Here is a 27,214-nt window from a genome sequence, read left to right as displayed (position 1 = left end):
AGATCTTCTACACACACACTCACACACTCTCTCTCTCTCTCTCTCTCTCTCTCTCTCTCTCTCTCTCTCTCTCTCACACACACACACACACACTGGGCTATGACCTCACTGTGTTGTTTCTTAGGGGTTGTTCCTCACCAGTACTTTGAACACTGGAGACTGAAGCATCCCTCCTGATAACAGGACTCCCTGGAGAGAATTAGGTCAGCACCTGACTCCTCTGAGAAAGCAAAGGTGAAGACTTGCAAAACACTACTAGGAGGTGCATAGCAGGCAAATTCCCCGGGTCCACACCCGTCCCACCTCAGCTCTTGGCATTTCTAGTATCCAGGAATCTATCTCCAGTCACAGAAGACTTGCTTCTGGTCGGTGTCAACTTATTAAGTTCATTTTTAATGCTCATTCTTGCCGGGTGTTCCTATTTATATAACTTCTCTGCTGAGACCTTTGACTTGGCAGAGACTCTCCTGACTAGACACCTTTTCCCATCCGAGTTAGGAATCAAAGGGACAGCTTTGGTCTCTTCAAAGAGAGACCTCTTTGGAAATTTTTGCTCTTGGAAATTACCTTCCTGTGCTTTTATGCGAGAGTGATCATGTCGGGACAGTTGCATTTTGTATTATAAAATCAGAGTCGTGGTTACCACATCACAGGATTGTGAGAAATGGGATAAGCTTGGAATGCTTTGAGCATTCTACAAAGGATGAAGCTGGACATAGTGGTACCCACATACCAACCACCTCAACTATTGCACAGACCAGCCTTGGAGTGCAGACCAGCCTGAGCAACATAGCAAGACCCCAACTCAAAAGGAAAAGTTCTGTATGGTTGGTGAAGTCATTACTGTGACTCCTCCTTCCTCAAGGCCAGGCTCCTGCAGTACTGACACACTAGCTCTGCTAACCCAGGGGTTAAGGTAGTTCAATATGTTGACTTTTAAGTCTGCTTTGGTCCAATCTAGACCTAAACTATATCCAATAACTTATATATTTAAATTCATCTGGAGTGTTACTGTATCAGGGAAGAAAAACAATAAGTTGAGAAAAAAAAAACTAAGCCAAAATATTTCATCATAACTTAAAACCCATTCCCTAGACAATGGCTCATGCACACATGCGAAATATCGATGAGAAAGGACACCTCCACATTGATTGTCAACATTGATGGCTGCAGGCATGTCAGCAAAATCAAACCTCTCAAGTCACCAGGAATTTTGGACACACTATTGACTAAAACAAGACTTGGAATACAAACGAGTATAATTTTTATTTATTTATTTGGCTTAAAAAAATCATAGCTCTAAATTTTAAAGACATCTTTTTATTTTTATTTATGTGTGGGAGTATATATATAATATATATATATATATATATATATATATATATGTATATATATATATATATATTCCACCAATACACAGGTGGCTGTGTGGGGGACAGAAGAGGGTGTCGGATCCCCTGGAGCTGGAGTTAGGCTTTACTTACTAACTTTGATAGACTGAAGAATGAGGTACAAAGAACTTTCCAGAAGTCTGAGTGTAGAACACAAGTCTCATGTGCTTGGAGCCCCATTATTGCATTGTCACAGGACTGACTATGCGATGGAATCTTTCTACTTGATGACACAGGATGCAGTTGCACCTCTGGGAGGTGCTATCGGGGATGTGTAATAAAGTGCTTCAGGTGTCCCCAAAGGAAGGCAATGTAGTCCTGCAAAATCATTTCACATATTTAAAAAAAAAAAAAAAGGACAATTTTGGCACAACAGAAAGGGAGCCCTTACTTAAAGAACCCTTGGCTGTTTGTTTTATAATACCTGACTTCATGGTTTATCTTTTTTTTTTTTTTCCTTTCATTCAAGAAAAACATAGTACTAGCCAGGAAAGGTGCTCCTACCTTTAGTCCCAGAACTTGGGATGCAGCCGCAGGTAGATCTGAGTTCAAGGCCAGACTGGTCTATACTGCAAGTTCAGGTCAGCTAAGGCTATGCAGAAGAAACCCTGTCTCAAAAAAAATAACGCAAAGGAAAGCAGCATAGTAGCACACATTTAAGTTTCCACAGGGGATTTTCAGCCATACCAAACTTGAAACCCATTTCTATAGAGGAAAAAAAAAAGCCCATTTATTAAACATTATTTTTCACCCTCAAACATTGTTCTTGGGATTAAATACGGTTGGGTGAGAGTAGCGAGTTCTCTTTACCTTGTCCTTTCCCACATCTTATGGACCGAGAGCATCTTTTTTTTTTTTTAGCACTGTCCACAAATCGAAACGCAGTAGTGGAAAAGCCCAAGAGAAACCACCACGGACTTCATTTGGAAGACATGCAAGCAAGGCCTTGCAACCCATTCTCGAGGTGCTCAAAGCAAATGGGCGCTTCCCATTGGCCAGATTTCGGAATGGTTCAAAGGTCTATTTCCAAGGCGGAAACCGGCAAACCAGCAGCTCTTAGGAGCCATCAGCAGAGTGGATGCCAGTCAACACCAGCGAGCGAGGTCCAAGGAGCCGGCCATGCAGGCGGACTGCTGGAGGAATCGAGCGAGTTCGTAGGCAGTGGACACCAAACACAGTACTTCATCGAGCACAGTAAAACAGAAAATGGACGTTAGACATCTGCGATTTAAACTATCTTGTCTAAGGTCTTCGACGGCTCAGTGATGTTGCAACCGCTTTCGTTTCCGGAAATGAAACGGCTTGGTGTCTTCTCTGGACTTGCAGGTCTGACATCGAGGAGACAGTCATTACTCCTTCACACAAATCCAATTGTGAGGAGCGCACAGTTTAAGACAGGACCCACTGAACACCTTAGAGAACTCACGGGGAAAGCAGAGACTTTAAATTTCATCCAGAGAAAACTGTGTGAGGCTAATCCTGAACTCATGAGCAACAAACAACCATGAAACATAACAGAACAGTCCCACTTCTCAAGGGGTGGGGGAGGGGAAGACAAGGGATCAAGGTTATACAAGGCACACAAAAGACAGAGTGTGCATTGTCCTTCAGAGTCAGCCAGAGAAGTTTTGCTATAAGATCGTGACTCTAGAACCTGCCTAACAATTTGTTATATACGTATATTCATACATACATACATACATACATACATACATATATACACATATTGCTGTATGGTATAAAGTAGAAAAATAGAGAAAATAAGGCCTTTTAATGTCCCTCTAAACATTAGAGGCAACTTTGTAGAAAAAGGTGGTTGGCACTGCTGGCTTGGGTAGTCTTTTGTTGCACATATCCCAACAGGGCAAGATGGCGAGCAGCAGGATGAATCCCCCCAGCAGGACACAGAAGCCACTGAAATAAAAGGCGATGTCATAGGTCTGGGTCCAGTCATAGAACCAACCTGAGGAGAGAGTGGTTAAAACAATGTAAGTTTCACAGAAGCCGGGCACATGCTCCCCGCCCGCTTCCAACATGGCTGCCAGTGGTTTAAGAGAGAAATCTGTTAAATAGTTGAAGCAGGTATTTTTAGTTTCTTCCAATTAAAGAATAGGCACAAAGTCAGAGGAGGTAGATCCACTTATTTGTCTCTATTGCAGGGTGTGTGCTGAGTGTGCATACACGTGTGTCCACATGCATGTGTGTGTGTGCATGCATGTTTGTACATCTGTGCACACATGCATGCATACATGTGTGCTCGTGCATGTGTGTGTGTGCAAATGCATGTGCATGTGTGCATGCATGTGTGCGCATGTGTGTGTGTGCTGGCCTAAAACTCACCATATACCAAACATGAGCTTCAACTTCACCCTTTAGACCCTCCCAAAGTGCTAGGATTACCTAGCTACCACACCTGGTTTTAGACAGAACTGGAGAATAGACCAAGGGCTTCCTGCATGCCAAGCAAACACTCTATTGACTGGGCTACATCCCCAGTCCTACCAAAAATCATCTTGAATAACTACCGGGAAGTAATCCATTTTACTTTGAGCGGATCTATGCTACCACTGAGAACTTCTCTATCTGGAAATTTCACAGAGAGGAACGAGGAACTGAGCTGACTTGAGTGAGCACCTTACCAACTATGGGTGGCCCAAGGCTGTTCCCAAGTCCAGCAAAGAACATGAGTATTCCATAGGCGTGGGCTAATTTGTCAATCCCCACAGTCTTCGTGGTCACATAGGGAAAGATGGACCAGTTACCAGTAAGAAAACCCAAGATGCCAGAAAGGATGGCCAGCGTGACATAACTCTTGGCAAGGGGGATTGCGCACAAGGCCAGGCCAGTGATGATCAGGGTAGCTACGTAGAGATACAGGGTGTTGATCCACTTGAAGTCAGCCAGGATGCCCAAAAGAAGCTTGCCCACGGCTGTCATGATGCCGAAAATGGAGATGAGAGGCATGGTAAGATCCTCTTCCCTCACGTGGTAACTTCTCGCGACATCCTCCATGAGCAGCGATGGTGGAAATCCTCCGATGTCAAAAAGCAAGATGGCGATGAAAAGCGCAGAGAAGACTTTGTTTTTAAAAAGAGAAGCGGTCTCTCCGCAGTAGTTCCTATACAGCTGCCATTTCCTCTTGGCAAGTTGCTTGCAAAAATTAGTCTGTTCCACGACCTTCTTTTTGTACGTCTCGGGCTCCTTGGTGTGTGCAGCGATGGCAGGGCTTTTAGGAAGGGAAGTCTCCCGTCCCCAGTCTCCACTGGGCAAGCATTTATCTTCACTACTGTAGCCCTTGTCTTGGAAGTTCATAGTCTCTTCCTGGTTCTTCTCTTTCTCGTTATACATGGAGTATCTGTCTGGAACATTCTCTGGAGTTGACTTTTCAGGAAAAGGACAGTCGGAGGTTTGCAAGGGCCTCATCAGGCTGCCACAGGCTAGGATGTTTAAAGCTAAAGCACCAACGATGAGCAGGCACCCATCTAGGCCATAGAATTCAATCAGCATCTTCTGCAGAGCTGCGTAGATGAATAGACCCACACTCGAACCTGCGAAAGAGTGAGACTGTTCAGTCTTGATCCCTTTTTTTTTATTTAGGTATTTTCTTCATTTACATTTCAAATGCTATCCCAAAAGTCCCCCATACCCTCCCACTCCCCTTGATCCCTTTTTATAACCTTAGAACATGTATTGGTGGAATTATTATTATTATTATTTAAAAGATTTATTTATTATATACATGAGCACACCAACATTGCTCCCTTCAGACATACACCAGAAGAGGGCACCAGACTCCATTACAGAAGGTTGTGAGCCACCATGTGGTTGCTGGGAATTGAACTCAGGACCTCTGATAGAGCAGTTGATGCTCTTAACCACTGAGCCATCTCTCCAGTCCCAGTCATGCTTATTATTTACACGGGTGTTCACGGGGTCTTTATATTAGTGTCACAAGAACACTCAGATGACAGACATCACATCAGAAAGGACAGGACACCCTTCTTCAGCCTGATGTTCAAAGACCTTGTTTGCATTTAGGACTTAGTTTATTTTTTTAAAGGATTTTTAAATTTTTATTTTATGTGTATGCATGTTTTTCTTGCATGGTCATATGTGTGCCACGCATATACAGAGCGTAAGGGGGCCAATAGAAGGTACTGAATCCCCTGGAACTGGAGTTTATAGACAGTTGTTAGCTGTCGTATGTGTGTGTGTGTGTGTGTGTGTGTGTGTTGGGAACCAAAGTCAGATTGTCTGCAAGAACAGTGCTCGTAACCACTGAGCATCTCTGCAGCCCCATTATTTGTGAGTGACGTGTGTGCATGTGTCTCTGTGGAGTGGGTGCCCACAAAGGCCAGATGAGGGCATCAGATCCCAGGGGCTGGAATTATAGGTGGCTGCGAGCTGCCTGATGCAGATACTGTGAAAGCCATTAATGCTTTTTACCTGCTGAGTCAGCTTCCCAGCTCCCTGTTGGGCACTTTGGATACTCAATCTTCTTTATCATTTTCAGTGGTCCTATTGAGAGCATCCTACTATAACCCCCAATCCACAGAGGAAGTGAGGAAGGGCTTGAGAGCTTGAGATTTTTACCACAGATTTCAGAGCTGTATACAAGACAAGCAAGACTCTAGCCAGCCAGCCTGACTCCAGGAACCCATGGAGTTTATTTTTTTAATTTTAAAATAACATTTGTTTGTGTAGTGTGGATTTTTATATGGCCGTGCACTTTCCAGAGTGTGAATGTGAGTATGTGTGTCTGCCTGTCTGTCTGTCTGTCTCTATGTATGTCTGTATCTTTGTGTGTGTGTGTTTGTTGTATGTTAGTGTGTCATTGTGTTTGTAAGTATATTTATATGTGTGTTTCTGTGTCTGTCTCTATGTGTATCTGTCTCTGTGTGTGTGTTTGTATGTATGTATGTGTTAGTGTGTCTCTGTGTCTGTCTCTTTGTGTGTGTGTGTCTGTTTCTATGTATGTCTGTGTCTCTTCGTGTGTGTTAGTGTGTGTATATGTGTCTGTGACCGTGTCTGTCTCTATGTGTATCTGTCTCTGTGTATGTGTTTGTGTGTGTGCATTAGTGTGTCTGTATGTGGGGGTGGGAGGGTGTCTGTCTGTCTCTATGTCTGTCTCTTTATGTGTCAGTGTTTCTTTGTGTGTGTTAGTGTGTGTATGTGTGTGTGTGTTTGTCTCTATGTGTGTCTGGTCTGTCTCTGTGTGTGTGTGTGTATGTCTGTCTCTTTGTGTGTGTGTGTCTGTCTCTGTGTGTCTGGTTTGTCTGTGTGTGTGTGTATATGTCTGTCTCTTTGTGTGTGTGTGTGTCTGTCTGTCTCTATGTGTGTCTGGTCTGTCTCTGTGTGTATGCATATATGTCTATCTCTTTGTGTGTGTGTGTGTGTGTGTGTCTGTCTCTATGTGTGTCTGGTCTGTCTCTGTGTGTGTGTATATGTCTGTCTCTTTGTGTGTGTGTGTCTGTCTCTATGTGTGTCTGGTTTGTCTCTCTGTGTGTATATATATGTCTATCTCTTTGTGTGTGTGTGTCTGTCTCTATGTGTGTCTGGTCTGTCTCTGTGTGTGTGTGTGTATATGTCTGTCTCTTTGTGTGTGTGTGTCTGTCTCTATGTGTGTCTGGTTTGTCTCTCTGTGTGTATATATATGTCTATCTCTTTGTGTGTGTGTGTCTGTCTCTATGTGTGTCTGGTCTGTCTCTGTGTGTGTATATATATGTCTGTCTCTTTGTGTGTGTGCCTGTCTCTATGTGTGTCTGGTCTGTCTCTGTGTGTGCATGTATGTCTGTGTGTGTGTGTGTCTGTGTGTGTCTGTCTGTCTGTCTGTCTCTATGTGTGTCTGGTCTGTCTCTGTGTGTGCATGTATGTGTGTGTGCGTGTATGTGTGTGTGTGTGCATGTATGTGTGTGTGCGTGTGTGTGTGTGTAGGTCAGAGGACAACTTTTAGGAGTCAGTTCTTTCCTTCTATTATGAGAGTCTCAGGACTTAAACTCAGTAAAGTGCATTTACCCACTGAGTCATCTTGCTGGCTCTTATATTCTTAGCAAAAATCTTTGACTGCATTTTGCATTTAGTATGTAGTGAGCTCCAAGCTACATTTTATAGCCTTTGTAAAAGCAAATTTTTACATTTCATCTTGAGGATGACTGCTATTGGGTTAATGTTGGGATATTTATATTGGTTTGATCACTTAAATTCACTGCAGACTCACCAGAACATGTGATTTATATTCTTAATGCATTAATACAAGTATTAGAAAAGGCTGAAATGAGATTTTATGGAGTATTTCAATTATAGTATACATCACACAGGGGCACAATGCCCCCTCTTCAGCATCCATCTCCCTAAGCTCACTGCAATGCTGTTTAATTTATGTTTTGTGTATGGGTGTTTTGCTTACATGCCTGTCTGTGTACCACATGCATGTCTGATTCCAGGAGAGGCCAAAGGAAGCCTTGGATCCTCTAGAACTGCTGTTACATATGGGCTCTGCCCTCCCACGTAGATGCTTGGAACTGAAAGAAAAATAGCCATCCATGTTCTTAACCACTGAGCCATGTCTCTAGCCCCTCAGACATGTTCTCAATGTTTTCAAGTTCTGTCTTGGGGGCAGAGAGATGGATCGGCACAGCTGAGGCTCTGACTTGAATACCTGTGCCTCACATGGTAGAAGGGAGACATGTTCAGCACGCTTTCCTATGACAACCGTGTGATTTGTGTGTGGCAAGTAAGGGTCCATTACTTACCTGTGAATGCATGCAGTGGATGCATGCCGTGAATTTGTGCACATATACACACACACACACAATCACACACAGGTACACACGTACACACGGATAAAGAAATACAAGTTAAAAGTTCCAAGTTCTGCTCTGCTCTTAAGTTGAAAAAGAATTGCCAAATACTAGCAAATACTATTAACTGCTACAATGTACCGTGTGACCACGCAGGCCAAATTCGGTATCTCAGCCTGTATCTCATGAGAACACCATGGTGACTTAGAGAAGATCCGGGAATTCTTTGGGGCGACAGGAACCGATCTCAGGGTTTTCTCGTGGAGTTTTGGAAAATGCAAAGCTCTAATTTTTAATCGTCTACAGGAACATCTTAATTGAAAAATAGTCGATGTATAAGAGCAAAGTGAGAGAACACAGTAATTACGCTTTCATAGGAGTCTAGATCTTACACGGCTACAGACAGGAAAAATAATTGGTGTTTAGGGGACCTCGAACAGTAAGAGGCACGCATGTGCATTAATTAGCTCAATACCAATTGCTTCAGGCTTTTCCTTAAGAGGCCAGAGAATAAATATTTACGACATTAGTCATCGAATGCCGGTCTGTCCTCAGTACTGAATTCTCCCGGAAAACACGGAGGCACCAGACAGCCAGATATTTTTGGACACTCATCACTTGGTTTCCCCCAATGTTTACACACCATGAAATGTTATTTTCACTTTTTAAAATATGGCTGAAAAGAGAAAGGCCAAGCTTATACAATGCATGAGAACAGAGAGTAAAGCAGACTAGACCAGAGGCCAGTTTCCTAACCTCTGTTCACTACTGAGGAAGATCACAGCCCACCAACGTCGTGGTTTTGCGGCTGTTTGTTTTGATACAGGCTCCACCCAGGTACCCAGAGCTGAGCTTGAACTGGAATTTGCATTTATGCTTATATGTCTACATTTTACCCTTCTCAACCGGGTGGTCATGTTTCAAGAAATGGGCTCGTGGTTTTTCCTTTGAAAAATTCTGACTGTGACTCTGTTTTGCTGAGATGTCCTCAGAGGAAGGAGAATCATGCCCGGCTTTGGAACTCACTCTGTAGACCAGGTTGGCCTCGAACTCAGAAATCCACCTGCTTCTGCCTCCCTAGTGCTGGGATTAAAGGCGTGCGCCACCACTGACTGGTCCCCAGCTTTACTTTCAAATTACCTGCCTCCCGTAGGTTCAAACTGAAAACCCCTTTTGGATTTGCTGTGCTACAGTGCAGGTTCTCTGCCCTGCCCTCTCCGTGGAGGGCAAAACGAGAGCCACACAATGGCAGGATATCTTCAGTAACTTTAGCATCGGTGAATTTGAACAGGATGGGATATTTTGATCACAACTACAATCGCTGGCTCTCCTACAGTCTATGTACGACTTTACAGTCCCCAAAACCAAGCGCTGTGTCTGATATTACTATTCCCATTTTACAGTTCGGAAAATGGGGGCCAAGAGCAGAGAAGTATCATGTCCAACACCAACCAGGGAATGACAGAAGTCTAGCTTCAGGGGGCAGCTAAAAACACTTCCTTCAGCACCAAGAGAGGAAGTGGAACAAGCCACGCCCCCACCTAGCAACACCCCCACCCCCTAGCTCTAGCTCCAATAGATAACCACTTGCAAAAGAAGAATTAGTGTTCTCTAGCAGATGGCCAACACAAAACAAACTCAGTAGTACTTTTGGAGGAGTTTCCAGGTGATTTCTATGCACACTAATGCGTGTGTCTCTGAGTCTATATATGTTTCTTGGGCTCTTTTTTTTGGTTCTTTGATTTTTGACTTGTCATATTCAGGGTTACTTGCTTTTATTTGATCTTATTTTATGATTTTTTATTTATTTATTTTCTTGGATGCCTGTTTGTTTTCTAATGAGAAAGGGTGTGGATTTGGGTGGGTGGGGAGGCAGGGAGACTTGAGGAGGAGTTGAGGGAGGAAGAAGCCATCATAAAAATATATTGTAAAAAAAAAATCCATTTTCAATTTGAAATAAAACACTTTCTGCTCTTGCAGAAGCCTTGTGTTTTCAAGTTTGTGGAGAACTTATGGGCTCTTCCTGCTCCAGGGGAATCTGACGCCCTCTACTGGCATCTGAGGGTACCTGCACTCACATGCACAAACCCACACCCAGAGAAGTCTTTAAGAAGTCTGGCTCCAGGATGTGTGATACCGTGATACCTGCTTTTTAACTACACACACACACACACATACACACACACACTCACACACTCACATACACACCCTGAGGTAAGGCCTTTCCTTTATCCTTCAGGTTCCTGAACCACAATTACTTCCCACTTCTGGGTGATAGTGACAGGTGTTTTAAACTCCATCCCCACTGCTCTGGATTCCCAATCATCTGCTTTTGTGTTCCTTCTCTGATTTCCGTCTCAGCCATCTGCTCGGGGTCTACCCTCATCTCCTCCTGGACCACAGCTCACACTTCCTACCTAGTACCTGGGCTTCCTTAGACAAGCTGGGTCAGTATCCAACGTAGTTCTTGGTTCTCTTGTGGCCCCTGGCTAGCCTCATGAACAGGTGTTTCTGTAGATCCGAGTGCCCCTTCATGGCTGAGGTCTGGCAGCTTGGCTGAGCTAGACCTGCCTCCCCTCAACTCTCCCTTCTCCAACAACCAGCTTGGGTAAACTGATACTTGTTGCTAACTTAGCAGCTCATCCCCTAAACCATTGGTTCTCAACCTTCCTAATGAGGCAACCCTTTAACACCACCTCCTGAGGTGGTGACCCCTCCCCCAACCATAAAACGGTTGTCATTGACACTTCATAACTATAATTTTGCTACTGTTATGAATCATAATGAAAATACCTGATACACAGGATATCTGATCTATGGCCCCTTTAAAAGGTAGGTTGAGCCCCCAAAGGAGTCACATCACGACCCCCATTGGTTGAGAACCTCTGCCCTAACTAGACAGATAAAATACTGGCCACAGAAATTGATACTACCCTAACTTTCTTTTTTAAAATCCATCTAAAACATGATATCTAGAGGGGCCCAGAAATTATATTAAATCTTATATATATTTTTCTCTGTTTGAGATAGGTTCTCTCTACATATAGCCCAGACTGGCTTCATGGTCACAAATCTTCCACACCAAACACAAGTGTGAAATGAAAGAGATGTTTGGTGCTATCTCACCCTGGCTTAAGATTTATATCTAATGCCTTGGGGATCATCTGTTAGCTAGGAGTGTGTGTTGCTTGGTGTGTAGCTAAATCAGTGAGTAAGCTCTGGTTAGGGATCAAGCCCTTAGCAGGTTGTGAGTTCCACATCAGGTGGCAAGGCTGCCCTCAGACTCTCAGACAGTGGCTTTGGGGAATCTTTGTTCCATGTCCTTCCAATCCTTCCTTCTTCTCAGAGCAGGATTCTCTGCTCTTCATCCAAGCCCTTTCCTGAATATAGTTGCCAACACCCTAGGCCTGGAAGTTTCCTCTACGTACATCACACTGAAGTCAAGTACTCAGATTCGCCATTTACAGATCTTGGCAGCAGATGTGTGTGTGTGTGTGTGTGTGTGTGTGTTGGGGGTATGGGGTTGTTTTTCTAAGACAGGGTTTCTGTACCTCTGGCTGTCCCTGAACTTGCTCTGTACACCAGGATGGCCTCAAACTCAAAGAGATTTACCTGTCTCTGCCTGGGATTGAAGCCACCAGCTCCCAGCTTGGCTCTTGGGGTTTCTGAAAGCTAGTCCCATAGTTACAGTAGAAAATAAAACTTTCCTTCTAGAAGTACTGTAAAAGCCATTTTGGTTTCTGGTTGGCAGATGGCTAGAGGTTGGTTTATACATATGTGACTTATACCTCTTCACCTGGTTTAGAGCATTAGCTTGGGACAATAGTCTGCTCATTTTTGAAAAGGTACCTGTTGAAATCAGGCCGAGGGCGAGGCCTCTGCGGCTGTCAAAATACTGGCATGTGATGGTCACCGTCGCTGTGTACAGTAAGCCACATCCAAGACCTGCACACGAGAAGATAGCGGGAATTCAGACAGGTGCACAATTTCAATGCAAAAGAAGAGAACGCAGGAGTCCCTGTAAGAAGCTGTGGAACTGGCTGCCTAAACTTCAGGGTCCTGAGACGCCACCATGTCAACATTGTGAACTGAACAGACATTTGGAATAGCATCCATTTGGGGAAAAAAAATCATTTTTACCCACCCCACATTAACATCAGGGTTTTAAAAAATATCCCAGTTTCTGAAGTATACAAGAATAATTCATGTGTGACTGGAGACGCAAGGAGGAGACAGGACATGGTGAAGCCATCCCCCGTATATCAAAACTTAATTGTGACCACCGTAGGTCAGCTCTCCACCTTATAAGAATGATTCTGTTCTTCCTCCACAGCCTCTACACACACACACACACACAAAACTTACTTTTATTTATGCGTATGCACCCAAGCCCTTTCCTGAATATAGTTGCACCTGTGTGCAAGTGCCCATGGAGGCCAAAAGAGAGAACTGGATTCCCCTGGAGCTGGGGTTGTAGGTGGCTGTGAGTTACCCAACATGGGTGCTGAGAATGGAGCCCAGGTCCTCTGGAGGAGCAGCCTAGAGCTGTTAACCACTGAGCCATCTCCTTAGCCATCCTTGAACAACTTAAGTTCCTCCCTTCTTGCCCCAAGCTATTCTGCTGGAGTTTTTCTTTTTTCTTTTCCTTTCTCTCTCTCTTTCTCTCTTTTTTTTTTTTTTTTTTTTAAGACAGGGTTGTCTGTGTAGCCTGGCTGTCCTGGAACTCACTTTGTAGACCAGGCTGGCCTCGAACTCAGAAATCCGCCTGCCTCTGCCTCCCAAGTGCTGGATTAAGGGCATGCGCCACCACTGCAAGGTTGGAGTTTATCTTTCACACATCAGCCACCAAAACAAAGGCTCTGGAGGGGATTGGCTGAGATCTCAATCAGCTCCACAAGGCGTTTTTTATCTATAAATCCCTGTGTTTAGAGATGCTCAGTGGCCTATTTAACAGCAAAATACAAGTGACTGCTTAGTTTCAACTAAAGTAACTCTCAAGAAGGAAAAAAAAAAAGGACACAAATTAATTAAGCTACCCGCCCCCCAAGTCTCAGGCACGTGGGTCTCTGCAATGATATTCTTACAATGAAAATCTTCCTTTTTTCTGTAAATTTGAAATTTTCCATGATCAAAATCAGTCTTGCGGCTACCTTTGTTTCCTTGACTTCTCTTGTGGTCGTTTCTAGCTTGTTGGCTCTGTTGCTTAATTTCTATCGTTACTGGGAAACTCTGGCCCACTCTGCTTGTTTCCCATTAGCATCTCATTCGGCTTCCAGGTATTTACTTCTTACCTTTCTCTTTCCACTCTAGGAATAACACATGTATTGGCTGGTTTTGTGTCAACTTGACATGAGTGGGAGTTCTCACAGAGAAAAGAGTCTCCCTTGAGGAAATACCTCCATGAAATCTAGCTGTAAGGCATTTTCTCAATTAGAAATCAAGGGTGGGAGGGCCCATAGTAGGTGGTGCCCTCCCTGGGCTGGTAGTCCTGGGTTCTATAAGAAAGCAAGCTGAGCAAGCCAGGGGAAGCAAGCCAGTAAGGAACATCCCTCCATGGCCTCTGCATCAGCTCCTGCTTTCTGACCTGTTTGAGTTCCAGTCCTGACTTCCTTGGTGATGAACAGCAGAATGGAAGTGTAAGCCGAATAAACCCTTTCCTCCCCAACTTGCTTCTTGGTCATGATGTTTTGTGCAGGGATAGAAACCCTGACTAGGACAACACATAAAGCCACTCACCAAAAATAAGCCACAGGTTTATAGAGTGCACTGAGATGATTTTCATTACGTAACTGGAGTGGCACTGTTTGGAGGTGTGGCCTTGTTGGAGGAAGTGTATCTCTGTGGGTGTGGGCTTTAAAACCCTCCTCCCAGATGCCTGAAAGTCAGTCTTCCACTAGCAGCCTTCAGATGATGTAGACCTCTCAACTCCTCCTGCACCATGCCTGCCTGGATGCTGCCATGCTACTGCCTTGATAATAATGGACTGAACCTCTGAACCTGTAAACCAGCCCTAACTAAATGTTCTTATAAGAGTTGCCTTGGTCACGGTGTCTGCTCACAGCAGTAAAACCCTGACTAAGAGAGATGGCATGGTTTTAACAAACATACATATAAGCACTTTGGGAACTCAGTGCTCAGCCACACATTTCAAGACTCGGTCTGGCCTCAAACTTTCAATCTTCCTGTTGGAGTTCCGAGTCGTGTCCTCAAAGTTCCAATCCTCCTGAGTTCTGGCACAGCCAATACACACTGCCCTACCCACTGAGTTGGTGACAATAATAAAAATGGCTTTGAGCGATTTATCATAAAATGTGTTAGCGTTTTAAGGTTCTTTTATTTATTAGAGAACCAATATTTTTCAAACAAGCAATGTATGGTGTTATAGAATCAGGTCTGGATATAGATCTTCTCCACGCACAGAATAAACCAATGGATCCCACAGCACAAAAGATGGAAATATGCCTACCCGGCGTCAGGTTCTGCATTACAGTGAATCTGTCTCCTACCAAGTTTTGCTGCAGCATCAAAGACAAAGATCTATATTAACTTGAAAAAAATAACCTTTTTCCTGAGGCTGGAGAGATGGTTCAGCTGTTAAGACAGCACACTGCTCTTGCAGAGGACCTGGGTCCAGTTCTCAGCCTACAACTGCCCAACTCAGTCTGCAAAGCATCTTACTCTCTCTGCTACTCACTGTGGGTACCTCCACTCACATGCACAAAATCACATACAGATGTGTGTGTGTGTGTGTGTATGTGTGTGTATGTGTGTGTATGTGTGTGTATGTGTGTGTAAAATATGTGTATGTGTGTGGTATGTGTATGTGTTTGGTATGAGTGTGTGTGGTATGTGTTCATGTATGTATGTGTGTGTATGTGTGTGGTATGTGTGTGTATGTGTGGTGTATGTGTGGGGTGTGTGTGTATGTGTGTAATATGTGTATGTGTGTGGTATGTGTGTGGTGTGTGTTTGTGTGGTGTATGTGTGTGGTATGTGTGTGGTGTGTGTAATAGCTGTATATGTATAATATGTGTATGTGTGGTATGTGTTTGTATGTGTGGTGTATGTGTGTGGTGTGTGTATATGTGTGGTGTGTGTGTATATGTCCATATTTTCCTCCCATGCTTCAAAAGTACTCCCTGCAGCAGGCTGAGTAAAGACAGACTCAGGAGAACACATGTCTTTTAGGAAGCCAGACTCAGGAGGTGAATCCTGACTCTCAATTTGATTGCAATCTGAAGCACCCAAGGGAATAGTAACGCCCACCTCTGGGCATGGCTGTGTGGGCCTTTCCTGAAGGAAGACCCAGCCTGAATGTGGTGGCACACTCATAGCTGGCCATCAGATGGGAACAAAAGGAAAGAGTTAGGAAAGTCACTGACAGAGAATGCGCTCTCTGCTTTCTGGTCTCTCCAACCAGGATGGGCTGACACCTCTGAAGATGGGAGCCAGAGGGAATCCTCCCCTGTCTGTGATGCTCAGACGTTTGTCACAACTGTGATAAACTAAAGTAGTTTGTGAACACAAGGACAAGACCACTCGTCTCGTGGATAGGAGATAACTTCCTTAGCGTACATGCATGGGGCTACATTCAACTCTGGCACCCCCAAAACCCTTCACACAATACAAACACTACTGTCACTAAATTTGTTTTGTTTCAAGAAATAGAATTACTTTTTGCAATAAATCTGTTACCATACACTGTCAACATACACTGAGTCTGTGACCTTTAAGTGGACTGCTAAACAAATGCTTTTCGATTTGTCTTTTAAGTGGGTAGAGAGATAGATGATTCAGTGGTTAAGCACTTTAGTGCTTTCACAGAGGACCTGGGTATGGCTCCCAGCAGCCCCATCAGACAGCTCACTCTAATTACAGGGAAGTTGACACCCTCGGGCCACCACAGGCACCTGCTCACAATAAAGACAAATAAATAGCCGGGTGTGGTGGTGCACGCCTTTCATCCCAGCACTTAGGAGACAGAGGCAGGCAGAGCTCTGTGATTTCAAGGACAGCCTGGTCTACAGAGTGAGTTTTAGAACAACTGGGGCTATATAGAGAGACCCTGTCTGGAAAAAAAATAACCTTTTTTAAATGAATTTATCATTTAAATTTGTATTTCTTAGTTGTTAACATTTATTTTATTTTAAATGTATGTGTATTGTGTGTGTTTGTGGTCTCTATGTTGGTATATGGTGGTAATGCTATGTCTGTATAACTGCCTGAACCCTGTTGTCTGTGGAGGACAGAAGAGGGCAGCCAATCCCTTGGAGGTGGAGTTACTACAGGCAGTTGTGAGCTGCCTGCTGAGAGCGTTGGGAGCTAAAGGTGGGCCTTCTGCATGAGTAACGTGTACTCTTAAATGCTGGGGCATCTGTCTCCTCAGCCCTGAATTTATCATATTTCATATGTAGTATATTAAAGCATGATATAATATGTAAATATATAATCCATACCATCTAAAGTTCCTTAGAGGTCTAAGTAAGAAAATTAAAAAGTCCTAAAGGTTCTAAACTATTATCTTAAAGCACTCTCTGGTGGTCGATCAGCTTTGATCAAATTCTAGCAGTGAAAAATGTCTAAGACACAAAATACTTTTAACACCAGATAACCATATTTAGGCAAAGTCAGCTGATGTCAGGAGCATCGTGTTTTCTCTCAACTGTGGCATCTAGACTCTAGAGGGTCTAGGAGACTAATGGGAGGCAGAGGGGAGGGGCAAGGGAGAGGAGGTTGAAAGGACTGCATAATGTGTGTGTATGTATACACATATACACATATGCTGTGTGAAAGTGGAGTCCAAATAGAGTCATTTTTATCTAGCCATAAAACAAAACAAAAATACACACATACATATATACATTCATACAAATATACATGCACACATATACACACATACATATACATATATATACATGCACACATATACACACATATATATACATATATATACATGCATATATACAGTCATATAGACAGACAAACAGCCAGACATCCAGACAGCGAGAAGCTGTGAAAAAACAAGATCTCAGGCATATGTCCCCAAAAGTGAAAGCTGTCAAGAGCCTTTTGCAAATGACTCTACAAACCATGACTTGCACAAAAGCCACTGTAAACACACACACACACACACACACACACACACACACTTCCAACAAGGCCTTCTGCCAAGCTACAGTTTCATTTTGGACCAAGGCCACCTTAGAATAATAGGTCAGTGTGGCCAAGGATGTTTGTTTCAATACACCTTATATAGTTCTCTTTATCTCACCTTTACAGACTTTAAACACACCCATCATTCCCTAAGGTGTGTACTCAATGTACTCTCTTCAATTGTTCAAAAAGATGTAGATGATCTCTGAAAACGCTCCAGTCGTTATTCAGTGAGCTCTGTAACTCAGCCAGACGCTAAGCTCCACTTCACACCCACTGCAGCTCCCAGTTTACCTCAGCATTTTTCTCTGACCTCCTGAGGTCATGGCAACTCTGACTTCCTCGTAGCTCCCTGAACCTTTAGCACAGTTCCTGTCTATCTAAACTGCGGTGTGCACCGCTCCAAGTTTCTGCAAGAAAAAATGACAGAAGATGCAACATTCCCCCAACAGGCTGCATCTATCAGATGCTTTGACATATCTGCAGACTCTCAGATGACACGTGTATTTCTTTTAAAAATAAATATGTAGGGAAAGGCTGCTGCTTGGGACTGGCACTTTGCTGCTCTACTGGGGCTCCTGAATTTGGTTCCTAGTACCCACGCTAGCAGGGGCTATGACGCCCTCTTCTGGCCTCTGCAGGTATTGTATGCATGCATGCACGCATGCACGCATGCACGCACGCACGCACGCACGCACGCACGCACGCACCCATCTACCTACGCACGCACGCTATCCACCGTATCCCTTTCTGAGTGTTTGGCTCTGTGCGTCCTCCGCTACCCTCCTTTCTCTTCTGGTCTACATCCACGGGCCACAGCCCACCTGTGCTTAAAGGTCACACAGCAATTCCTCAGCCAGGCTCTGCACACATACCCATAGCTCACCAGCACGGGGCACTGGTTTCACTTCGCCATTAGCCTCACTTCTGCTGTGTGGCAACTTACACATTTATCAGCCTGTCCTTCTACCTAGATGACCAGCAACTTGACTCACTGATTCTCACTTCTGACCTTTAACACAATCACATAGGATTTAAAGACATTAAAGGTGTAAGTATGCATTATCTATATACAGTATATAATACTGAAAACAGCCCTGGTCTTGGTATTAGCTCTTATTTCTCATCTGAGTCTATGGCTTATATATTACAGATGCAGACTTAATTTAAGTATGATTAAATTAAGTATGATTAAATTATGATGCAGACTTAATTTAAGATAAACCAGAGTAGTCGAACTATGAGAAAAGTTAAGTGACAAAATATAGATGTAATAATTAGATAACATTCAAAGTAAGCAAAGACAAAGAAGAAGAACAAAAAGATATATATATAAAGAGAGAGACATTATATGAGATCTCTATTACAGTTAGGAAACAAGAGCAAAGAGAGATAAATGACAAAGACTACACTTGCTAATAATGCTAGCACTTAGAAATGATCTGTAAGAAATAGGGAGCCAGAAAAATTTTTAAAGAAAGATAAGAGAAATAAAATGCTGGCCACAAAAGTCAGGGAAACTAGAAAACTTAGTACCTGGCAACAAAAGAAAGCTTTTAGCTAAAGCCAAGGTTCAGAGTGCCAAAAGCAATAGTGTCAGATAATGGCCCTGCTTTGTTGCCCAGGTAAGTCAGGGTGTGGCCAAGTATTTAGAGGTCAAATAAAAATTACATTGTGTGTATAGACCTCAGAACTCAGGACAGATAAAAAATTAGTTTAAAACTCTAAGACAGACCTTGACAAAATTAATCGTGGAGACTGGCACAGACTTGGTGTTCCTTCCCTATGCCCTATTTAAACGTACTAGAAATACTCCCTCTTGATTCAGTTTTACTCTTTTTAAGATCCTTTATGAGACTCCTATGCCCATCATAGTCTTAAATGATGTGTTTAAACCTATGTTGTTATAATAATGATCTGTATGCTAAGTTAAAAGGCTTGCAGGTGGTCTGGTCACAACTGGAAAGGATCGGACTGAGTACGTGGACGACATCGCGCCAGGGATCCCAACAGCCGAGACAGTGAGCGAGCTGGGTACCCCAAGGACATCTCACCAGTTCCAGCCAGAGATCTGATCTACGTGCACCTACATCATGCCCAGACCCTCAAGCCTCGCTAAAAGGGCCCCTGCCTAGTTCTGTTTACTAATGCTTCTTATTCTGTTTTTGTTCCCATGTTAAAATAGAGTAAATGCAGTATTCTCCGCATAAAAATATAGACTTCTGAAATTCTAAGATTAGAATTACTCACTAGAAGGAGTGGGGAATGAAAGAGGAAAATTACTGGACACCTGAACTCTTCAACTCATAGTCCTCCTACCCCTCCCATCTAGAGATTGTTCCCGGAACACTCCTGAACTTTTTACCCCAGAGTACATTCCTGAACTCTTCACCCCAGAGTCTGACCCCCTCCCAAATGAAAACTGTTCCAGGAACATTTTTTAGATAAGGGTCTCCTGGAACAAACCTAGTCCTACCCCTCCTAACTGAAGACTGTTCCAAGAACATTTTTGAGATAGGGGCCTCCTGGTACTACCCCAGAATGTTCCAATAGATCGGGTACATTGCCAAAATATAGGACACGACCCCTTGGTGACGTAAAACTTGTACTTTTCCCCTGGCTTTTTCCTATAAAAGCCTGTGAAAAATTTGGGCCGGGCGTCGATTCTCCTCTACACCATGCTGGGTGTATGAGTTTCGACCCCAGAGCTCTGGTTTATGTGCTTTTTATGTGCTTTCTTGTTGTTACTTTATTAAATCTTACTCTCTACATCTTAAGTTCGGTCTCAGTGTCTTCTTGGGTGCGCGGCTGTCCCGAGGCTTGAGTGAGTGTCTGCCCTCCGGGGGTCTTTCAATAGCCAGACATAGAGAAGCGTACGTGCAATCCCCAAAGTGGGGAAACTGAGCCAGGAAGATCGAGAGTTCAGGGCCAGGCTGGGCCATATTAGGAGACGCTGTTTCAAAACAAAACAAAACCAACCCCAAATCACAGCTGCTTAGCACAAATGTACATCCATGAGAATCAAGATCGTCTTTGGTTGAAACTAGTGACAGATACCTTTAATCCCAGCACTCGGGCGGCAGCCCATCCAAGGCTTTATAGCAAGGGCCTATCTCAAAGTGTGTGGGGGTGGGGAGTAGGGAAGGGATAACTATTTTTGATAACAAAACTATTTAAATAGGGGCTGAGGGAGACGCTATGACACTGCTCTTTCCAAGGTGAGTGTACAGGAAATGATCGTTGTTTAGTTTGCATAATTAAAGTAAACAGGACCTGATAGAAACTCGTCTAACTGTCGTCTAGTGATTTTTAGCATCGAACACATTTAAATACAGTATAGTACACAGGAATTTTCAGGGTTAAGACTCTACTCTTCGCACATCAAGCATCCCCAGTATGCTGCCGTCCTAACTCTCGTGCCTTAGTTTTAAAATCCACTTTGTGCATCCACTCGAACTTCTGGATTAGGGGCTAGCAATAAACTGAAACTCTGTCCACTGTTGCTGAAGGTCCCAGTAGCAAACGGACAAGTGTCCAACGTCAAGAACGCCCGAGCTTACGTTTTCCTGCCTCAGTTTCCCTTGCCGGAGCTAGGTAGAGATGAGAGCTTGACATAGCTTCCTTGAAGTGCCCCCTTGAAGAGGGCATAAAGGAACTGTCGAAATGTGCTCATCCCGTGCTAGAGAGATGGATCTTATCGCTGAGCCATCTCTCTCACTGGCTGCTCTTCCGGAAGACCTGGGTTAATTTCCCAGCATGCACTTGGCAGCTCATCACTGTAACCCCAGTTCCAAGTGGTTCCTTTAGCGTCTTCCAACTTCCAAGAGTGTCAGGCATACGCATGGTACACGGACATCCAGGCAGGAGAAACACTCATACACATAAAATCATTAAAGAACCACAACAAAAAATGAATGTGCCTAGCTCTTCTGGCCCTTGGGTTTGTTGGACCTTTCCTAGAGCAACAACTTTGAGAGAGGTGGCCACGGAAAGGAAGATAGCAAGAAACATCCTCACTCCTCAGATTAATTTAAGAATAAACATCAGTGAACTGATGTGGACCTGGGGTTAGAATACTCACGGAGACCCGGCTCCTTACCTACAACGATGCCATAGGAAAAAAACAGAAAGTAGATATTGGGGGCAAGACTGCTCAGCATTAGACCGCCAGCCACCAGGAAGCCACTGAAGATTGTGACGGGTCTTGCTCCGAAAGATGAGACGAAGAGACTGCACACAGGACCTAGAAGAAATTGAGACCTTCATTTATGTAGCAGTGACCCCTTTCTTATAACCACACGATCTATCCATCGTTTGTTCGAGAAGATTCCATCACAACGCCGAAAGGCCCGGTTTATAGTTCTGAGCATGCGCTGTGCGCTAGCTCGTACAACAGACACTCCATTTAACAACCGTGCTCCACGTCCATCTTACTGCAGTCCTGGGATGTAGATGCTCTTATTTCCATTTCTTGAAAAGAAATTAAAGAACGGTGAGTTCACTGTGGAGAAAATTGAGTGTCTGGAGTCAGACTTGGCTCGGTTTTGGCTTTCCCTTTTACTGAGTTGTCGGGTCTCTGGCTTAGTTTCCTCATCTGAATATTGAGATCAAACACTTGGCACCTCTGGGAGCTGTGAGCTAGCACTTGCTCACTTACCAGTCGGAGTGATTCGTGCCTGAATTTGTTCAGCCCAAGAAACCACTGGATATGAAACGGGTCTTGAGACAGATTGTGTCTCAGGGGCGCTCTGCCAGGGGAAGTGTCCAGAGAAAGTACCCAGAATCACGGAACCCAGCAAATTGGAAAGAAAGGGTGTTGGGTTACTTGGCCCAATAAACTGATTTCACATGGAAGGATCTACCTATTAGATATTCACATTAAGATCCATAACAGTAGCAATGAATTAAAATCCATGACAGTTATGAATTAGCAACGGAAATAATTTTATGGTTGGGAGGGGGGCGTCACCACAACACGAGGAACATGAGGAGTCCAGTATTAGGAAGGTTGAGAACCACCGCAATAAATGGAGATCTAAACGTGATGGGGCCTTGAAGGCGACATGGGGCTTCCCTTTAAAACCTGGAGAGGCGGTTCATTAGGGGGGAGGGGAAGGAAGAGGGAGAGGGAGGGAGTCAGAGGGGGAAAGAGGAAGGGGAGAGGGGAGGGGGAGGGGGAATGGGAGAGATAGCAGTCAATACTATGAGGACATGGGAGGCCAGAGAAGCCTCTTTAGAAAGCAGCTTCCAAGGTTAACTCCCCAAGTCAATTCACCTGTGGCCTCTGGGACCAATCTGTTCAACACAAAAAGAGATCTGACTTTTTATGGCCTCTTGTGGGTGGCGGGAAGATTTCACATGGCATGATTTTAGTTCAGTATAGCTTATGCGACAAAGGCCATGGAGGAGCCAGGTACCGGTTAAGACCATAAGTCAGGGGCTGCTGTTAAGTCACCTCTTGGACAGCTTCTTAATTCTGTGTCCCAAGGAGAACTACCGGAAGGACAGGCCTGATGCCTTCAAGCTGTGGGAATTTGGCTTTTTTTTTTTTTTTTTTTGGTAATCACTGTCTTTTAGGGTAGGCCCTTGTTCTAACAGGTTTCAGTCCATGGTCGGCTGGCTCAGTGAGACACAGCATTATAGCAGAGGGCATGGGAGACAGAGCCAATTACCTCACAACAGCTGGAGAGTAGAAACAGAACGGGACAGAGAGAGGGAGAGACAGAGTGAGAGAGCGAGAGCAAGAGCGAGAGAGCAAGCATCCAAGGGCAGGATACCCTTGAAGGCATGGCTCCACTGACCTCATTCCCTCTCCTAAGGCACCCCCCTTCAAATCTCACATGTACCCCAAAATAGACCCCTTCACCTAGAGACCAATCCTTTAAGATGTGAGCTTGTAACCTTTCAAATCCAAACCATGGTAGGTAAGCCCAGTGGTGAGTGCCTTTAATCACTGTACTCTGGATGTGAATTGCTGTGAGGCAGGCAGATCACAATGAACTTGAGGGCAGCCTGGGCTACATAACAAGTTCCAGGCCAGCTAAGGCTACCTTGTGAGACTCAGTCTCAAAAAAACCTAAAACTAAAAACAAACCAATAAACAAATAGAATATATAGCTTTAAGAAAGAAATTATGCCCCTTGGGGAAAATGGTCATTATATTTCTCTCCTGGCATCGCTTGCTCCTAAAATATTTCTGAGGACCCAAGAACCAAGGCCGGCCAGGTCTGCTACATCAAAGCCATAAGTTAGCCAGCATACAATGAGAAATAATACCATGGTAAATGGGTAGACCCTGTGTGCAAGGAGAATTTCCTACTAGAAGGATGTGAGTGTCATGTGAGTGTCTTGAGTCTTCCTCAGTAGGTAGGAGTCTAGTGTGGCTGGCTCCTCCCTCTTTGCTGCAGCTGACATCACGGATCTCAAACTCACTCGAAGAAAGACAACCTTTGATCATATAAGTATTGGTTGACTTTTGCTGGCTGGTTGCTTTCAGGTATTTGTACATAATGGTATGTGTGGGGGTGGGGGGGGGCAATAACCAAAACCCATTTAGTGCCAGTCCAAAAAGGCCTGGCACATGGGAACTCGCCTATGCCACAGACTCCCACTGAAGGATGCAAGTCAGTCCTCAAAGGAGTTAAGGGTACTTTGCAGCTCAGGGCTAATTCTTATCTGCAGCCCTGGCAGCGTTCAAAACACGTTGAGCCAGGGGACCTGCCTGCAGCGATTTCGTTGGCTACTGACTCATGGTGGCACATGGAAAGCTAGAGGAATGAAAACCAAAACTGGGAGGTAGGGGGACTGCTAAGTCTGCCTTGAACCTCAAACTAGAGGACCAGAGAGTCCCCCATTGTTTCAGTAACAAAGTTGGCTCCATTCCCCTCCTTGTATTTGGAGAATGGCATGTGGACAGGGTAGGGGGTTGGGGAGGGTGGAGGGTGGGAGTTGGAGACTTGGGGGGCTGCTTAAGCACATCTCAGAGTTCTTCTGGCCATGGCAGTCATCTGCTTCAGCAACCTACTACCTGTTCTGTGCTCCTCTGAATCAACCAACTGCAGAAACAAAACCGACAGGAAACACACTGGGAAATGTATTGCAAGGGCTCTGTGGGCTAAGGGCCATGAGATGCTTGCCTAGGTAAGCAAATCTAAGATCAGCAGGGCAAGCCACCAGGAGAGGCAAGCTGGGACTCTCAGGCAGAGCTGCTTTTTTTTTTTTTTTTCTGGGAAAGTTCCATTCTTCTCTGGAGTCCACCCAGATTAGGATAAGCTCTTTCTCTGAAAGCCGATTGCATTCTTAAAGTCCTCAGCAAACCCAGCTCTGCCAAGTTCAGGACTTAAGTAACCAGAGAAGGAATGTAGCTTAGTCAATTTGACAAAGAAAGCTAACCATCTCCTCTCCCAGCATAAGCCTTCTTCTTCAGTCAAACTCATCTCACCAGAAGGTGTCATGAACCGTGCACACTCTGGGTCTGAGCCATCCAAAGATTCTTCAAGGCCTGCTGGCTCCCTGCCTGCCTACCCATGACAACCCACCTTCCTGTCAGCCCACCTCAGACGATCTCAATAAAACCAGTCAGGAAAAAAAAATGGAAATAACAACTGATGCGGTCATTCCGTTGATAAAGTACTTGCTTTGCACGAAGACCTGAGCTCCTCTCCAGAACCTTCTAGAAAGAAGGGTTTGGTGATCTAGGCTGGAATCTCATTGCTGGGAGATAGGGGACTGGAGGTTCCCTGAGGAGTTCCCCAGGACTCACTGTCTGGGTAACCTCGCTGAATCTGACAGCCGGAGGTGTTGTGACACCTGAGGAAGGACTTAAGGTTGATCTCTAGTCTCTTATCTACATGTGCCCAGATGCGCATGCACTAATGCACACACACACACACACACACACAGAGCTCTGGGGGAAGACACTGAAAATAGAGGGGGTAGGCTGACATCAATCACACTACAGGTAACACCCGTACACAGTGGAACTTTTGAACAAGCTCAGACACACTCACCTCAGTTACACACGAACCTTCCAAATACTGTGAAGCTTATCTGACCTTCAGTACAATGGACCCCCCTCCCTACGAAGGACCCAGACTTTGCCTTTCTTTCTAGACAGCCTGATTGTCCGTCCCCCACCCCCCACCTCTGCACTAATCAGAACGCCTGACTCAGAAGTCACACAACTTCTAAGCCCTTTGCTATGAATAAAGCTGCATTCTGGGAAACCCCGGAGCTTATGTGTAAGGCTGTCTTAGGCCTGCCTGCTCGGATTACAAGCTCATTAAGCTTCCAAATAAATACAACTTTCTTGGGTTTTGTCTTGGTTAATTTTATCCAGGAATCTCCAGAGATGACCCCACTCCTGCCAGTAACCTTGGTATTTAAGAGGTGTGAGCTCTCCAGTTTGCATGTCTACACCCTGAGACTACAAGACCTATAGTAGGCATGTATTTTGTAAACTCTCTTGGCATGCCCGCGGGGATGGGCTGTGTCCTGTTCTACAGGACTTGACTCCACCCTGTATAGTCATCTTGCTTTGGCCCCAAGTGACTCCTTATAAAACCGAAATTTGCTCCATCTCCAGGGCAAATGCTGAGAATGGATTCTACATCTTGTTTGTGCGGGCCAACAAAACCCCATCCACTCCCTTACAAGTTAACCCAGCTGAGTCAGGCACAGGAAGCTCGATCGAGATCACCCCAGATAAACCATTCCTGTAACGTAAAAGTGAAGGTCACCAAATTTGGGGGTATAGAGGCACACACTGACATGTCATCAGACAGCAGGTGTGGGTCATAAGATCAACTGTGTCCCCCCTGCAGCCTCAACTACTCAGTGTGTTCCCTCTGCTTGAGGCAGCCCCACTTGAACTGCTATTTACCCAGGCAGGCCCAGCTCTGCACCTTGATACAGCTGGGTGCCTTGAACTAATTGTACGAGCAACTTTGTACTCTCAGGACAGCTCCATGACAGGGTTCATAGGTTAATAGCCACTCACCTGCAGGCACTCTGTGTGTGTGTGTGTGTGTGTGTGTGTGTGTGTGTGTGTGTTGGCTCTCTGCTCTCGATTTCAGTGAGGATTCAGAATTCTATAGCTTCTTGAAACACCCCTCCCCCTTTTTAGAATTACTTAGTTATTTTATGTATGTGAGTACACTGTCACTGCCTTCAGACATACCAGAAGAGGGCATCGGATCCCATTACAGATGGTTGTGAGCCTCCATGTGGTTGCTGGGAATTGAACCCAGGACCTCTGCAAGAGCAATCAGTGCTCTTAACTGTCAACCAGTTAACTGACAGTGCTGAGCCAATTCTCCAGCCCTTTCTTGAACCTCTTTTCAGCCATACTGGCTACTGGCAGATAGAAAAGTAGAGAGACAGACAGACAGACAGACAGACAACTGTGTGACATGCAATGTGTCATCTAAGAGGTAATATTAGCCTAAGTAAGACCAGAATGTAAGACTCCATGCTTGCCCACAGCAGCAACTACTGAGTGAAATCAGTCTTGTATGGATAATTAAAGCCAATGAAACACACGCACTTTGCGAACTTGTCATTCAGTAAGATCTGAGATCATGGAAACCATGGACATGAGCATCTGTGCTTCCAGTCTAGCTTGCTCACGCCATCACCCGCACAGACGGGACACCATGATTGAATCATGGCACTGAGTTCATTTGTGTCTTGTAACCAAGGAAGGAAGAACTAGCCAGCTGGAGACTTCTGAATTAATTAATGGTGAACAATTCATTCAGGCAAGTTGGAGAAGTAGTTTGAGAGATACTGTTTCGAAAACTGTTTATGAATATATATGCAGTCCATCTTTTAGTAAAAGATGTATGAATTATGTAAAATTATACACACATG

General features: G+C 44.5%; 1 protein-coding gene across 3 annotated transcripts in view; it reads right to left on the bottom strand.

The window, feature by feature from the left end:
• Positions 1 to 1,267: 1,267 nt before the first annotated feature.
• Positions 1,268 to 27,214, bottom strand: part of Slc16a9 (solute carrier family 16 member 9) — a 41,978-nt gene continuing 16,031 nt past the window's right edge. For all 3 annotated transcript variants that reach the window (XM_021174718.3, XM_029482894.2, XM_085842870.1), the window contains exons 3-6: positions 21,444 to 21,587; positions 12,041 to 12,136; positions 4,031 to 4,939; positions 1,268 to 3,354 (exon numbers count right to left, since the gene is read on the bottom strand). In XM_021174718.3, coding sequence (XP_021030377.1) covers positions 3,173 to 3,354; positions 4,031 to 4,939; positions 12,041 to 12,136; positions 21,444 to 21,587 — 1,331 coding nt within the window. In that variant the 3' untranslated portion in view covers positions 1,268 to 3,172. The remainder of the gene's footprint in view (positions 3,355 to 4,030; positions 4,940 to 12,040; positions 12,137 to 21,443; positions 21,588 to 27,214) is intronic.

The sequence above is a fragment of the Mus caroli genome, unplaced genomic scaffold (genome assembly GCF_978045245.1).
Source record: "Mus caroli unplaced genomic scaffold, Mus_caroli_1 scaffold_9, whole genome shotgun sequence".
Taxonomy (NCBI): domain Eukaryota; kingdom Metazoa; phylum Chordata; class Mammalia; order Rodentia; family Muridae; genus Mus; species Mus caroli.
Note: the sequence above shows the minus strand (reverse complement) of the source record. Positions and strands in the feature narration are given on the sequence as shown.